General features: G+C 38.1%; 1 protein-coding gene across 5 annotated transcripts; it reads right to left on the bottom strand.

Moving 5' to 3' along the window:
* Positions 1–248: 248 nt before the first annotated feature.
* Positions 249–15,937, bottom strand: si:cabz01007807.1. Of its 5 annotated transcripts, none has more exons than XM_041985582.1 (36): positions 15,695–15,937; positions 15,562–15,624; positions 14,655–14,720; positions 12,518–12,580; positions 12,364–12,405; positions 11,882–11,917; positions 11,727–11,780; positions 10,519–11,637; positions 10,354–10,437; positions 10,170–10,274; positions 9,968–10,030; positions 9,653–9,712; positions 9,495–9,530; positions 9,353–9,409; positions 9,230–9,274; positions 9,084–9,152; positions 7,654–7,719; positions 7,439–7,546; positions 7,239–7,298; positions 7,038–7,097; positions 6,866–6,931; positions 6,734–6,787; positions 6,557–6,616; positions 5,724–5,786; positions 5,553–5,621; positions 5,416–5,466; positions 5,222–5,323; positions 4,834–4,941; positions 4,635–4,730; positions 4,503–4,547; positions 4,318–4,392; positions 3,565–3,633; positions 3,432–3,471; positions 3,289–3,346; positions 1,340–1,685; positions 249–1,124 (listed from the first exon to the last, which is right to left on the bottom strand). In XM_041985582.1, exons 1-36 carry the CDS (start codon positions 15,734–15,736, stop codon positions 720–722), a joined length of 4,005 nt encoding a protein of 1,334 aa, XP_041841516.1. In that variant the 5' UTR covers positions 15,737–15,937; the 3' UTR covers positions 249–719. The 5 variants fall into 5 exon arrangements, with proteins under 5 accessions (XP_041841516.1, XP_041841518.1, XP_041841517.1 ...); XM_041985584.1 differs by having other exon boundaries at positions 4,834–4,938; XM_041985583.1 differs by having other exon boundaries at positions 5,416–5,463; positions 15,695–15,936.
* Between the last annotated feature and the right edge of the window lie 692 nt (positions 15,938–16,629).

Below are 16,629 nucleotides of genomic sequence, written 5' to 3'. Positions count from 1 at the left end.
CTGAATTATCACAGCCCCAGTTTCACCCTGATCATCAAAGTGACTCTCTCCTTGGCATTTGCTCTGCTGTTTGGACATGACATAAAGAGGCTTTCTACTTTTGGATACAGGTTGTGGTTCTACAAAGCACAAGTTCAGTGATATTAAAAATACATTAACCTATTAACTAATCGTTTTAAATCCCATGTGATATGTGTCTGATAAAGTAGATATTTTTTTGGTAGGTACTGTTAATTTTTTTATTAAAATTTATTTTTTTACCTTACTGCATTGACGTTTGAAAACATCAAGAAGGGTGACATACACATACACACACAATATATAAATAAACAAACAGTAATAAAAAGATTATACTGGAAACAGTTTAAATGTTCAAATGAGACCCTCCGTGGACACATTTTGATTCATCCAATGCTGGAAAAACTTTCCATGATTGAGTGCAGGACAGTGTGTTTGATAAACATCTTACAATATAAATACAAAACTCGTCTGCATCTTTAAATGTTGTCTACAGTCACAGCAAAACATCAGACATAATTAGATTCACAGAAGCTCAATGTTTAGCAGGACTATCACAAGTGTTGTGTAAGTGTTAAAAAGTGTGTCATATGACTTAATCTTTGATAGCCACACCTAACCAACAGTTCCTTTATTCGGCCAGGAGAGGGTGCTGCTGATCTTTGATAAATATGGTTAAAAAGCCTTTATCAGGAAGCTGCTCAAATGTTTCCAGTTGCATCCTGAAGCTCCTCCCTGATGGTGTTGAGTTCCACTATGCTCTCATTGAGCACATTTGCCACTTTGCGTATTTCAGCCACAATCTCTTTCTTACAGCCTTTCTTCAGCTCTCTGGTGTCCTTTATAAAGTACTTGTCCATGCCTTTGAAGAGTCCTTGCAGCGAGGTGATGGCCTCATCTGTTAACTCTGTCGCTCGCATCACAGGTGAGTCCACTAAGCTGATCACCTGGACGGACCTGCGGATCTCCCAGTCCTCAGAGTAATGCTGGGTGCCGGACCGGAGGAAAGGATGGCCACGCAGCTTGCTCAAACCCTTGTTGACGAAGTGAAGGATCTTTGCAATGTCCAGCAGGTGGTCCTCATACTCCTTCAGGACCTGCTCGACCTAATAACGGACAGAGGTGTGAAAAAGCCCATGGATACAGGAACAAAACTGAATCTGCAGGATTAAAAGAATGTTTCACTGCTTCCACAACTCTCAGATTTAATTCCTCTGATAAACATTAACGCTTTGACAAACATTAGATGAAAGATTACTAAAAATGTTGCTTGGCTAAAATTAAAACAGCTACCCGCGCACAAAGCTCCCATTCATCTTACCTTCTTGCGGTCGTGATTTCTGTTAACGTTATCTGAAATGGCTGCAGAGGCCGAAGTCACCCCACCAGCTGCTGCCACACCCACTCCCACAGCTGTGATTAGCAGAGAGGCCCCAAAAGTGACGGGTGCCAGGGCTAAGCCAGCAATGGCCGCCACGCCCCCCACCGCTGAGGTGGTTCCACCAGTGATGCCAGCAATCTTTGCTTTATGGTGGAATTCACTAATGTCGTCAGCGATGGTGTGGAGTAAGATGATGGACTGCCAGAGGATCTCAGCTCGCTCTGTGAAGACTTTGTTGAAGAGGCGGAGGCCATTATGGATCTTGTCTGCCAGGATGGTGAAGGACCTGATAGCCAAAGCAACATTTAGTACATTTAAAACAAAGAAATGATTTGTGTTAAACAGAAAACAATGAAAAACAAAATTAATTGCAAAAAGGAAAAAATAAAGGTGCACATCTCAGTATCCAGATGAAGGAGAACAAAATACATTGAGTAGTTTATTTGGCTCACATCACAGATAAAGTTAGCCAAATAATTTTTTCCCATTTTTTGCAACTGTTGGATTTTGGATTTTTTGACAACATAATTAATGTTTGGACAAATAAATCTGGTTATATATGAAAATATTTACTAATTTATTGGTGCAGCTACATCTGTATTCATTGACAAGGGTTTCCCAGCAGCGTTCCTGAACCCCCACCATCATTATTACATTGCAGCCCACAGGGCTACAGGCAGGCAACTGAAAGTGGTTTTCAGCCTCGTCTCTGTTGTTCAGAGATTTCTCTGTATTTTTTGTATCATACTAAATATACAATGAATAATTCAATCGTTAAATATTGCAGTTTTAAGATGACACACTTTATCTGTAGTTATTTTCCAAAATAATTGGTATTGACAATTTTTTTTTGTCCTGGCATCAAATGAAAAAAAATAAGAAAAAAGAGAAACTCTACTCAGTTCTGAATCTGACATGTCTCCAGATAATGTTTAACTAGATGAAGAGTTTAAATAAATAAATAACTTTGCTTTTACCCATCATTCCAACACTCCAACAGTTGAGGCTAATCAGTGTGATTTTAATGATGGCAGCTTGATGTAGCTCTGGTCTTTATTTGTATATCGAGTTCTTACTGACTTTATATTTTGACACCAATTTGAACGCAGTACAACAGGACGAATGTTTGCTGGCATTTCGGACACTTCTGACCTAAAATCATGATAAGTAAACCCTCCGATGGAAAGTTCTGTAGGAGCAGCGGACTGAGCTTTCCTAAGTCTGCCTACACGCCCAAATAAGATCCCAAATTCATGCGAGTAAACCTTTTTAAAGATTGTGAGAGAATGAGATTATTGGCAAATAAAACAGAAACTTGGACCACTGATAATGAAACAGAGGAAATATCAAAGTTACAGTTTTATGTTTCACAGACTAAGCTCCAGTTATATATCCTGTAGTCAGATTAAAAGGGCAGACGGAGCCCACGAACGAAACATTGAGGGTAAAGGAGGAGAGACTGCAGTGCTGGCATCAACAAATGGTGTAATCCTGGACATTTTACTGAGTAGGACTGTATTGGCTGCAAGTTTTAAAAGAATTCACCTGTGCTGCCTGTTGAAGCTGCATGAGACATCACCTCAGCTGTTGCTAAGCTACAAATCCCAATCCCAATGCATTCATTAAGATTTTATATATTCCTCCTTCCACTTCAAAAACATTTCAAAGCTTTCCAATAGTTTGTCAACAATATATTTCTAAAAAATGCATTTTCCTCAATTTATACTGCAACAATACAATTACCCTGTTGAGATGTACGAAGTAGGATTATATTCAAGTTACCAACTTTTGTGGCTTTTCTGCTCTACATGAAGCAAAAACCACCCCAATACTCCATGATATGACTCAGAAGAATAACTGCTGGTTTAGAAAAAGGTAAAGAGACGTACTTTAATTCATCCTTTTGGATGGCTGCGTCCTCTTCATCCGATGGCACCTCATCCCATTCTGAAATGCAAAACCAACAACAGGCCATAGTGAAATTTAGGGAACACATTCATGTCTTCATTTCATGTCAGACCTTGTTACTCACTCTCTACTGTATACCACCACTCCATCAAACTGTCAGTGTCCTGTGGAAAGAGAAAGAAAGAAAGATGCTTACATTTCAGTGCAACACAATTTTTTACACAATTTTTGCAAAGCCAGTGACCAAAGAAACTGACTCCTTCCTCTTCCTCATCTTCCAGATTTGCTATAGCACACTCGTCCATCTGAGCAGCAAGCCACTCCGCCTGGATGAGAAGGGGAGGGGGTGACAAAGATAAAACAGTGATAACATCAGAAAGTCAAAATATTTTACTTTGTTCTCACAGATAAGTCATTAAAACCCAGCACTTGGAACATGTGTACAAGTGAAGCCTGTTTTGTGGGCTGCAGCTGGTGTGTCATCAGGGAAATGCAACTAAACCAGTCTGGTTACATGTCAGAGGAAAATGTCTCGCAGAGAAACGCAGATAAACAAAGCAGATGCTGGTGACAGTTTTGTCTGATTCATCTTAGGCTGACATAAGCATAAGTGTACCTCATACTAACCTTGCTAGAGGGTATATTTTAATAAAGCTAATGGTTTGAATTATGTTTTATCAGTATCAGGTTCTGTTATAGCAATAAAGTTGAATTTTTTTTTCCAATTACAGCATGTTATTCTGCATATCTGATCACAGCTGAGATGCCAAAAAAAGGAGCATGAACTATGTGTTTATGAACAGTGAGCAGTCACATGATAGTTCAGGTTGGAGAAAGTGAAACTGTTGGTGAGGTAAACACTGAAAGTGGATCAGGCACTGTTTGCTTGTCTATTTGAGACATTTTAGATTAGCGCAATGAGTCTAACAAAGCATTACAGACACAGCTATGATTGTTACTACAATTTAAACACTTACAAATACTTTCCCCTTTGAAAGTTGCAAACGTACCTTAGCAGCCTCTGAAAGGTGTTCGTTAAATGCAGCTCCTTGTGGATCCTCACCTTCTGGATGCATTGCTTTGCTCTGTCGAGACGGTGAAAAGTTAGGTCACTCATCTAAATATTGGAGTCATAAGGCAAAATAATAATCTAAATAAGTATCCTTCCTTGAGAACACTTAGTACCCACACTCACCCTATGCTTGCGTTTGTTGAAGACTTTTAATTTTGATGACTTTTTCTATTGATTGAAAAGAAGAGAATTTTTTTTAGCGTAGTCTATTTAACCATAAAAACAAGCAAAGGTGAATGAGAATGAAAAGCATACCGGCTTGCAAATTTCAAGTTCATCCGCTTCATCATCGTACAACTCTGCAGGTTTTGTCAACTTGTTTCCAGTTTTTTCATCCTCTTCAAACCCCTCCTGCCAAAATATTCAGCGGTAGTTAAGCCACAGTCACAGGAAACTTAGAAAGGATAAAAATACAGAGAGCATTATGAAAGACGTAGTTATTCATTAAACATACACTTGGTGTTTGTTGAGGTAAGTGGTAGCTGAATGTACTTGATTCACCCCATCTGTTAGCTGTCCTAGGTTTTCGCGGTACAGGGACCGGACCATGATTAGAATTCTTCTAAAAAGAAAAGAAGAATGTAGGATATTTGCAGTGCAGAAGTGTATGAAGAGCCTGCATGCTGGCAGGTGGAATATGATTGAAATGAACTAGTGTAATGCTCTCTCCATTTACAGTTTAATTCTGATAATTTACACAATTAGCCTTTAAAAATACATAAACTGTATCGTCAACCTCTTAATAGTTTTTAAGCTAAGTATAAACAGTATAATCAGCAGACAGACAAAACTTATCTATGGTTTCAAAAAGTAGAAATTTCTGCTCATTTGAAAAGAATTACCGGTTTACAAGCCTCCATCCCGTTCAGTTCTTCATCTTCAAACTCCTCATCTGAGAAGCAGCTCTTCTTTTTCTGCATAGCGCTGCTTTCCAGCATGTTCTCCTAAATATTGCACACATTTAAGAAAAGCCCAAATTTAAAACCAGTTCATTTTATCTGCTTTGCAACAAGACTTTTCATAGATGCACATTTACCTTTGAACTTCGACGACCTGCATGCTGCAGTTTCATCTTTGCTGATTTCTTCCATCAAGAAGGCGGAAAAAAAAGTAAATTACCACTGAATAAAATGTTCAAAAAAAAGAAAAAAAAGAGTAAAAAGAGAAGCTTACAGGTTTGCAGGCTTGGAATCCATAAGCATCTTCATCTTCATTTAGTCCCGGAGAATAATGATGTGTTTTCTGTAAGTGTCACCATCATGAAAGCAGCAGAGTAACACATGCATCAGTTTCACGTCAAACACAAAACAAAGCATTTTTTTCTGGTGTCAAACTAAAACTTACTGCTTTGCTTGCTGATTGAAGATGTTGGCTTTTCAACTCCTCCACATCCTCAAAAGCATCAGTCTAAAGATAAATACATGTAGATAAATTAGTTTGAAAACTAATATAAGCCTTTGAAATCATCTCGATCTTTACAGATTATAACATTTTGCCAAATAATTCATAAAAACATTCAGTCAAAGGAGACATTTTCTAACTTTTACAATCATTTTAAAGCAATGAACAAATGTTTATCCAGCTGCCGAGACCATGACGAGGAGGAATTACACCATTTGGCATCTCAGGACTCTTAAGTAGCAGATCAGCCCTAAATCATGATGCCTCCCCCACCATGCCTCACAATAGGGTTAAGGTGTTGCTGCTGGGGCAAACATATTTTTTTCCTTCTACAGAGTTTTTGAAACCATGTGTGTTTAGAGTTTTTCTTATAGTGGACAAAAAGAGTTAAGAGTTGCAGAGATTTGTGCAGGTGTGTTGAGATCTTAGTCATCAGTAAGGGTGCCATGTTGTGTTTCTGGAGTGATGTTTGCAGGTAAACCACTTCTGAGGTCAGCCTTGTCATGTAGGTTGTATGAACGTTTCTGTGATCAGGATGGTTACGTTTAATCTCTCTTTAAAAATGCTTATAGGCCTTCATTTTTTAACAATGAATCATTCCAACTGAAACACCTGCCTCCAGCTAGCGTTTGGAGAGATCAGCTTGCACAGAGTAATAAATAAAGAAATCGGGCTGTAAAATTTTTCTTCAAACTTTAAATTAACTATGCTGATGCGCGTGTTGCTGTGCGTGTGTCGTTTCTTTCTTGTAAACATGGGATCTGAGGCAGAATGACCTTTGACTTCTCATGAGGGGTGTAGCCATGTGCACCAAGAACTTCATCAGATGATTTGTCCTGTGACGAAAAAATTCAAAACATGTGAAACAGCTGAGGCATCCTCATACCACAAAAAAAAAAAAAAAAGGTAATGCGAGCTGTCAAACACACTTCATTCACAATTTGCAGACACACCTTTGAGCCTTTGCGAGGCGTGTATCCATAAGCTCCCTTTGGTTCACTATTTAGCTAGAAAGAAAAAAGGGTGTTGTATTTTACAAAAGCAGGAAGGTGTGATTACTGCAGGTACATTCAGTGTGTGAATACCTTTTCCCGAGTGATGGCAAATCCTCGCTGTGGCACAAACTTGACTTTGACTTTCTTTTTTGTCTTCTACAGAGAGGCAATTAGATTATTCTGATAAATGCATGATATTTATAAGTCTGCATTAAAATGGCTTCATTTTTTAGGATAAAAGAAAAAAAAATTGAGTGTCAACCTCATGATGAGCTCCCCCGTCTTCCTCCTCTTCACCAGTGCCGTCATCCAACATATTTCCCTAAAACAGACATACCGATCCATAAAAAAAACACATCAGCCTTTAATCATTTTCCTTCTACTTCTTCTCGAGGTTGGTAATTATTGAAAGAGAAGATTCTTATTTTAAAACAATCCTACCAAACAACACCGAATAATTTACCTCTGACCATCGACGATCGATGGTGTTATTCTTGCTGCTCTTCTTATCCAGGTCCCCCTTCTTGAAACAGAAAAATATTAACGTAGGAAACTAGGATGTTCGTTTGTAGACATTTTGGTATCTTGGTTTGCATGAAAGACACCAGCATAGGATTTTAAAGAATGCTGGAAGAGATGTTTCTACATACTCCCTTAACTTACCTTTGATTCCTGAAGTAAATGTCCATCCGCGTGGGTTCGCTCAACCACAGAGGAAGTAGTGGACGCTCTTCGAAACAGCTGATTGACTTTGGTCTTCATAGGTTTCTTCTGATGACAAAAAAATAAATAAATAAAAAGGATGTTATTGAGAATATTTTCCATTTCTGCTCATGAATAAAGAAATGACACTGAACTGGAAAAAAGACAAAACATACTCTGTATTCATTCAGCTCTTCATCCTCATTCTCTCCCACAGATGTGTGCACGTCTGTAAAGTTCTCCTGCAAAACAGAAGCAAAGATTTAGTTTCTCAATTGTAATGCAGTTATGACACTTGTCTTGATTAATATCAGCAAAATTTCAGCCAACTGTAATATAATGTCCAGCTGATACATATACTAAGCTTAAAAACAGCTGCCATCAAGCCACAATGGAAAAACAAACTAGTCCTCACTGAAGAGCAGTTATAGGTCAGTTTCAAACATCCCTTTTCTTGGTAAAATGATCTTTTAACAATTACACAACTTCCTGACACTAATGTTGACCAGCCAGGTGTTCAGCCACACCACAGCACTGACACTGCTCTAGTTAAGGTCTTCAATAACATCTGCTTGAACACGGTACAACAACAGTAATGACCTGATTTCAGTACATATAACTATAATCTGAGCAATAAAATATCCTTCGGAGTTCCTCAAGGTTTTATTATTGGGTCACTATTTTTTCAACATCTACATACTGCCTCTTGGTCAAATTATGAACAACAAAATGTGTTGCTATTGTTATGCTGATGATATACAAATTTACATAACCATCTCATCTTGGCTCCAGAAACTTATTTTTGGAGCTAAGGAAACAAAAGGTTAAAAGTCTGCACTCGGCTTCAAACAGTAAAAACAAACAACCGAGTCAGAAACTGGGAGTAGTCATGGGCTCCGACCTGAATCTCAGCTTTCACATTAAGATAGTCGTGAAGTCAGCTTATTATTATTCAAAGAACATATTGATGATTTAAAGACTAATGTCTCAGCAAGATTTAGAAAAACTTGTTCATGGATTTTCTCTGGTGGACTACTGTAATACTGTCCATCATACAGCTGGAGTTAGCCAACATGCTACTGCTTGAGTCCTCGCCAAGACAGAGAAAAGTCTACTTTCAGTTCCCAGAGTTAGATGTTTGTTTTAAATCTTGTATTTTTAATATTTCTTTTGCACCTTGCTGTAATGCTTTTAAATGTTTTATGTAAAGCACAGGAAAATGTGCTAAATAAACCTGATTAACGCAAAACAAGACATGTTATCATTTAGCACTTTCATGGTGTTTCTAGCATGAACAACATCTTTTTACAGTGTTGTGCACGTTGTGCTTTGGGAATTGCATTTTATAGTTTGGTGGGTGTCCTGCAGGAGCACCATGTATACACACCGCTGCATTGAAAACGGAGCAACAAAAGTGGTGAAAGGGGTGAAAATGCCTCCTTTCTGACAGACAAGTAAAAGATGAGTGAATTCCTCATCTACTTTCTGTTTTGTTCCTTTGACATCGCACACTCACAAACATGCAGTATATAGACGGACATGTTAAATTTGAGTTTGATAAAGGAGGCTTACAGAACTTTCATTTGATAAAAAAGGCATGAATTACCTTTGGTGATTTATGTAAGACGGGCAGTGTGTTACTATTTCCCTTCAACATATCCTTAGGAAACTTCTCCTAAAAAAGTTAAATCCATTAGCATCAAATTAATAAACATGCTGTAAAAACCATTGTGGCAATTCATTTAAATTTACCTTTGAGCTTCTTCTGGACAGCAGGGACATTTTGAACTTCTTTTTCTGTAAGAATTATTACAAGCGAATGTGAGGCTGCAGCTCATAAAAAAACTATACACATTAAAGCATTAAAAGGGATACCTTGCTTTGACTTCCATCTTGGTCCTCGCCACTTCCTCCGTCAGAATCTGTCTTGGCCTAAAGGAAAAAGTTTGGATGTTCAGCTTCTTTTCTCTGATTAAAAATCAGGAATGTTATCTAAAAGAAAGAAACCATCTCTGACCTTCAGCGACTCTCTTCGTAGTTTAAATTTTCCAGCCTTATTTAAAAAAAAAAAAAAATAAGATACACAGCTGAACTGTTGATAACTTTGCACAGAGAAATGCTGAAAGTTGGGGCTCTGATAAAATAAATCAAAGAAATAAAAGCTTAATCGCTTACTGGTTTGAAGTCAGGGTTGTGCTCAGGACTGTCCTCAGGCCAGTCATCTATACACCGTTCCTGTTTGCAGTAAAACAAATCCTCATATAGACAGCTCTACTTCCACTAATAATTTCCAGAATAAGCCTTCAAGCAACATATTTTGCCAACACATGTAGGGAAAACCTGTTGCATGCTTTGTGGGGGCGTGATATCAGTCCTGGATTTTGAATATCTCCACAACAAACAGACTATTTCATTCTGGCCAACATGTCTGTGTTGATCATTATTACTGAACCATTTGTTCCTGGAAAAAATCTGTTACAGAAAACACACCTGTCCGATAAGCAGGATGTCCTCTAAGACAACAAAGTTCTCGGGTTCCACTGGTTTAGGCTTCTGAAAAGGCAAAAGATTTACACAAACAGTTCATATGATTTATGTTGTTCCTCATTAGATAGTTAGAGCTGTACAAGCATGCTGCTGCAGATCTGCATAGAGCAACTAATTCCACTGAATCTCTAAACAATCTGCATACCGGAGTTTTTGGTTTACGGGGGAAAACTGGTTTTGGCAACGATCTAAGGGCTGACTTGGGGGAGGATTTTGGTGCCTCTTTTGGTACATCTGGTTCCTTTTCAACCTAATAGTCCAGAAGACACAAAAAGACAAGTTAAGAGACTGTGCCTCCAATCGTAAAGATTAAAATGTTGTTGGCTTACAGGGATCACTGGCTGCGGTGGTTTTACTGGTCGAGGTGGTCTGGTTCGAGGCAGTGGTCGTGGTGGACGCCTGAAAACCTGCACCTGCAAGTTTAATCGGGTCATTGTTGAAATGATGCATATTACAATATGAAGGGGGCGGAAATACTGTGATGTGTTACATACATGATCCATGCCAGTTGGAGACTGGTTGGGCGATGGAGACAGACTGCTGGCCTGACTGAAGGGAGTCGGCTGAAGGATATCATGTTTGCTGCCCTGAGGAGTCGTCAGGAGGATCTCCTGCGGCCTGTGAAGAGGCTTTGGTGGGACAGCTGGAGGAGACTTCAGTATTTTTTTTTTAAAAAGATCTGGTGATGCTGGAACATCCAGCTTCATCTCTGATGGACTGAGAGAGGGTGTGGAGACTGTGGTTTTCGATGGAGTTTTCATAAACAAATCCATGCTCTCTCTAGTATCTGCAGGGCGTGGCCAAAAGATGTCCGGCGTGCCATCTGAAACATCCTTGAGAAGGTTGTGTGATCTAGAGGGAGTCGGGCCAAACGGATCATCCAAACTAGAGAAGTCTTGGAATAAGTTTGCTGTAAGCGGGCTTTGGAAGGGATCGACTGCATTAGTGGATGAAGATGAAAATATGTCCAGATTTTCTATAGAAAAAGACATGCCAGCAAGATCCTTGTCTGTAGTGGCCGTGTGTTGTTCCTCACCTGTAGTTACACTTGTCTGAAACAAGTCTGGTTCTGAGGTTGGGGTGTTGTAAAAAGGGTTAGTCGCCACAGCTGATGAAGAGCGGAACAGATCATCCTCGTCTGAAGGAGATTTAAATGGGTCAACAAAATAACTGGAAGATTTATTAAACAAGTTGACTTCCTTAGAACATTCACTTTGAAGTAAATCTTCCCCTTTCAGAGCATGGAAAAGATCCTCTTCTTTATCTTTTAACACCTCAGCGCTTTTTACGTCCCAGAGTTTAGAGGCGTTCTGTGTTTGAGCCCCGTTTGTGTCATAGAGGTTTGGTGTTTTCAAGGTTAAATCATAAAAATCCCCATTAGGAGCAGTTTTCTGGCCCAGAACCGATGTTAGGAGGAGGTCTTCCTTATGTTTGTGTGTCTGAAAGGTGTCAGGTTCAGAAAATTTGGCGTCATTTTCCACAGTCTTAATTTCAGGCTCAAGACCCAGAGGAGAGCTCTGAAATTCTGGTGGGGGGACAAAGATGGCATCAAGCTTCACTTCTTCTGAAGTTTTCCTCCCATTCTCCATCTCATGACCGTTGTTGGTCGATTCCTGGTAATAGAACACGACATCATAAGGAATGCGTTTAATAAAAATAGTTATTCTAGTCACAAAAAAAAAAAAGAAAGTCTGGTACACACCAAATAATAGGAATAAAATGGATTTGTTTTGACCAAATCCTCAGAGATTCCATTCTGATAAACAAAGACAGCAAAACAAGACAAATGAAGAAGATGTGTTTCTTAAGTCAACATTTAAATTTCACAAACTGACAAAACAGTAACTAAAACCGTACCTGAGGGCTTAAATGAAGCCGTTCCCGATGGCCACTCTGAAAGAATCAGAGTGACACAGCATTAGTGTTAGATGCTGAATGACTGGCAGAACTCGCATTAAACACACAGGAAAGTTTGGTAAAACTGCAGGTATTGAAAAATAATCCAAAGAATAAAAAGCATGTTTAGAAAATCTCAGATGCTCCAGAGTCTGATGGTTATTTAACAATCATTTTTCTATAAAAGTCTCCACACGCGTTACTTTCGTATATCCAACAGTCAGAAAACAATGTAAGAGATAAGTCACTTAAACTTGAGAACTTGTACATTCAGCACGAGTTCACACATTATCAACATTATCCCACAAACAATGAAATGACTTATTAATAGAAGAATCTAGTTGGACGGTTCGTGCTCACACAGACACGCCTACACGGTTAGAAGTCACGCCAACAGATAGATATTAAGGTCAAAGGACAAGCAGAAAAGTGTGTAGAATAACCTTGTCCAGGAGAAGATAATCATCTTCAGTCCCCAAACTGAGCTGAAGACAAAGAATACGTGGGAATTATTAAGTCATGAACAGCACTTCCAAATAGTGCAGTCTGACAGGTGAAATAACATCCATTTCACTCGGTAAAGTTCAGCACTCTCACCTGTTTGAGATGAGGCTGGTGGTTGTCCGTCACATGCGTAGCAACAGCTGACCCCTCAGCATCCTGTGGACCAAGAGTCAGTGATAACATGTGGGAGAAGCGTGGACAGAAACACAGCTTGCTTTCTGAATCTGTGGTTTGGGTTGTGTAAACAAAACAGTGCAAACTTGCTGCATTTTTGCTTTTGTTGTCGATTTCCTAACAAGCGGCAACATATTTTTAGCCTAACGGCAGTTACGATATGATGACAGGGTTAAACCAGTTCAGCGTTTTTTAACAGGGATCCCCGACCTGCCGCTGTATGTGTGTGTGTGTGTGTGTGTGTGTGTGTGTGTGTGTGTGTGTGTGTGTGTGTGTGTGTGTGTGTGGTATGAAAGCTGCTGTTGTCACTGGTCTGTGATCTGTTTGCTTTGAGATTCTGTCACAAGTGATCCACTGGAGTCGGAGGGTGATGAACTAAGTGTATGAGGAGGAAAAAGAGAAAAAGAAGTCTAGTTTTCTTGGGGAATATGTTCGACATTTTCATCCCATTTCCAATAGATTTGGGTTGTTATATACAATGTCCAAAACTAAAAATAGTACAACAAAGATGTGAAATTTTGAATGTGATGCCAGCGAGATGTTTTAGAAGCGTGTTTACTTGTACGCATAACCTCTTCTTTAACAAGACTGTATGTGTTTGAGATATCAGGAATCTATTTTCTGTGGTTTTGATTGTGAAATACTTTCTTGGTTGAAGGAAGTTATTAGCTGCTAAACATTGTGAGGGGCTTAGTTCTTTATAATTTATTATAAAATATGCACCAGTCCTTTATTTTATTATTTTAAGGGACTGGTCTGGACTACATAAACCAGTTTAACTAACTTGTATTACATATGTTTTGCAATTTCCAGGTTAGTGGATGATTTAGCATCTGAAATTAGGTCAGCCCTAGAGAAGGAGCTGGTGTTTCTGAATCTTGTGTAATTTTTTGGCAAAGTGGATGTTTGTGGATGCAGTTATGGCCTCTGTTCTACAATGGTACTTTTAGAGGTGTTTCTATGGTTACGCACGGATCTTCATTGCTGACTGCTGATCTTAATGCAATGCCCCCAAAGAGCCTGAAGCTCAAAGCCAATTATTCAACAGTAATTTTCAGTCTTGTGCCCAGCATACAGGGATTTCTTCAGATTTCCTGAGTTTTAACCACACTATGTGCTATAGATAAATTTATACTGGGAATCATTCTTCGATCTTGGCTCACATTTATCCCATGCAGTTACAGAGTTACAGAGCGATGAACATCTTCCCATCTTTATTTCTAAAAGACAGCTCCTGCACGGCCATTTAATGGGATCAATGTACCTTTCCCAGTATAAATGTTCTGCAGGATAATCTACTTACCTGCCTAAAAATGTTTGATATATACATATTCCATAGCATTGCAGTAAGTAAGTAAGTAAGTAAATAAATAAATAAATACATACCTTCTGCCATTTCTGTCTTTGGAAGATCATTTTAGGCAAAAGTGCTGCATTTAACGTTTAACTTCAAGATAAGCGTGTTCAAACTTTTGGACCGGTCCTGTATATGCAGATCCACTACACAGGTGGTTTTAAATGACACAAGTATTGATTTTGTAGGTAAGGGTCTGGAAATGCTTAGAGGCTATTAGCTGACAGACAGTTTTGAGCTGCATTATCTGGCTGTTAGAGAAGTTTTAAAAGCTTCAGTTTTACTCAAACTAAAAACATGCATTTTCATCATTGACTGCTCCACTCTAGAAGTCAGTCAGTATACAACAAATCATTTGAGTGACTATATGGATTATCTGATGAATAACTGATCTAAAAGAAAGTCCATCTGTTTTACAAGAACAGCTTTTTATCGTTTATTTTCTTTTGGGTGGTCACACAAGTATTTCTATTACTTTTTTTTTTTTTTTTGGTCCAAAATCCATTCCTGTCATCAGACGAAAATAGATTTAAAAGATAAATTTTCCTAAAAACAGGGTTTCTCCATTTCAGGTTTTAATGCGTTATCTTTGTACTACTTTCACATTCATAACATTCTCCGTTTATGTAACCAACTTCTTTTTTGTTTTGGAAATAAGGCTGGACATTGGTAATTCTTCAGCTTATGTTTGTATCCACTTACATCGTATTGATTATGGAAAGGGCTCTGGGAGACTTTTTTCAGCATATTTTGTAGCGTCACAATACTCTGTGGAGATGGGACAAAGAAAAACAGTGATTTTCTTCATTTTCTTCATTTGACATATTTAGTCTTTCAACAACAAATTAAAATAGTTTTCAGTCCATTTAGCATGTAGAAAATTTAGACTTGTTTAATTTAACTAGTGTTTACATGATAAATTCTACTCTTAAAGCACAGTGTTAAATTCCAATTATTTCAACAAACCTCCAGGTCAAAACTGTACTAAAAAAAAAACTAAATAAATAATAAAAAAGCTCAAATTACAGTATCCAAACACTTCATCGTCATACAAACAGAACTGATACTTTCATGCAACAGTTCCCCTGATTGCACAATATTACATCACGACTGATTTACAGTTTCTTGAGGTTTTCCCTCTGCTCTCACTCTCTCTCTCTCACAACTCTCACAGAGCTGGGGTCATTCTAAAAACTGGACATACTCAGTCTGATTAAACGAGCCGATTTAGGAGCAGATAACACTTTAGGTAGTTTGTTGATTCATAATAATGTAGATATCTAAATAAACTTCTTCATCATAGTTTTAAACTTGTGATAAAGTCAAAGAGTAAAAAGGAAAAGAATATAAAACCTGCAGAAAACATTCAAACCTATGCTGAGCTATCCAGCTTGTTTGTCTTAACACCTGTCAGCAAGTCATGCCAACAATGTGACACCAGCACAAGGAAAAAGAATGTCTCACAAACCCACAAAAACACTTTTTTTTTTAGTTTAAACTAATATGCTATAAGTTATGTATAGGGAAGATGATAGAATCGGGGCTCTACTTCCAGGTAATGTCCGTTCACATCCACTATCAAAACTTTCCACCTTTCCAAAGAACTTACATGTCTCCTTTTACCAGATTCTGCTGAGTTTCCTCCATGTTCATCCCCCTCTAAATCAGTAACCTGTGAAGGGAGGGAAAAGTTTAACGCTTAAAAAAGACTTTAGAAACGTCCTTCTTTTGCCTCCACATACCAGTTTATCAGTCGCACAGCTTCGTGTTTCCAAATCAAACATTTCCCAAACTCACCGTTGCTGCTTCTTCCAGCATCACGTGCAGCATTTGGTTCAGGTAAAGATTTGAAGTGAGAATCTGTACAGTTTTCCACGGACTAAATTTATCCAGAAAATGATGAACACGTTCCTGCGTTGAAGCACATCAACGCGTCCTCACGTTTTCACCACTCCCGTTTGTAATTATCTTCCAGCTGACGCACCTGCGTCAAGTTTAACAAGTCAGGTCCTAAACTTCCGGTCTGTTGATTTTCTAAAGAAAATACATTTTAGCACGCGCTTTGCTGCTGTTACACGAAAGAAAGTTTTTTTTCCGAATTAAACGGAAAAAAGTTCGGTTTTCTAAATCAATTAGATAATTAAAAAAAAAGACTTTTTTTCTTCTCTTAGCCATTATTTATATGCAAAAGTTACAAATAAAATAAATGGACGATATATACCTAATTTAGTTAAATACATCAGGTTACAGGTTTTATTTCTATTGCAATAATCCTTAGATTTAGAAGGATTTTTTTTAGTCCTTGTTTTGTTTGTTTTTTTTTGTTCACTAGCATATGTAAGATGAATGAACTTGTTGTTTTAACTGCCCCAAGTTTTCACATCAAAGCACTACATAAACATAGTAGGTCCATATTCACAAAACGAATATACCAATTTTTTTTTTATATAAAAGTGACATTTTACTCACTTTCTTCTTTATTATGACGAGAACAAGCAATTATCCTACATCATAAGAGCAGGAAATACCCCCTTCAATGAACCAAATACTCACATTCACATCCACAAGTACTGATAAAAAATGTACTTTTTAAACAGCAGCTGTTCTAATAAACATGTTTAGTAAAACGTTGTCAAATCTGTTCTCATTTTTTAAAGACTTTGACAATATGTTTGGT

This window comes from Melanotaenia boesemani, chromosome 5 (genome assembly GCF_017639745.1).
Source record: "Melanotaenia boesemani isolate fMelBoe1 chromosome 5, fMelBoe1.pri, whole genome shotgun sequence".
NCBI classification, from domain to species: Eukaryota; Metazoa; Chordata; class Actinopteri; order Atheriniformes; family Melanotaeniidae; genus Melanotaenia; species Melanotaenia boesemani.
This window is presented reverse-complemented; position numbering and strand designations above follow the sequence as displayed.

Coding starts and splice junctions, on each gene's coding strand:
- si:cabz01007807.1 (XM_041985582.1), bottom strand. CDS start 15,736: ATGTTTGATTTGGAAACACGAAGCTGTGCGACTGATAAACTG. Junction 12,581..14,654: donor CTTTCCATAATCAATACGAT/GTAAGTGGATAC, acceptor CTTGGTCCACAG/GATGCTGAGGGGTCAGCTGT. Junction 9,410..9,494: donor TACGAAGAGAGTCGCTGAAG/GTCAGAGATGGT, acceptor TTTTTCCTTTAG/GCCAAGACAGATTCTGACGG.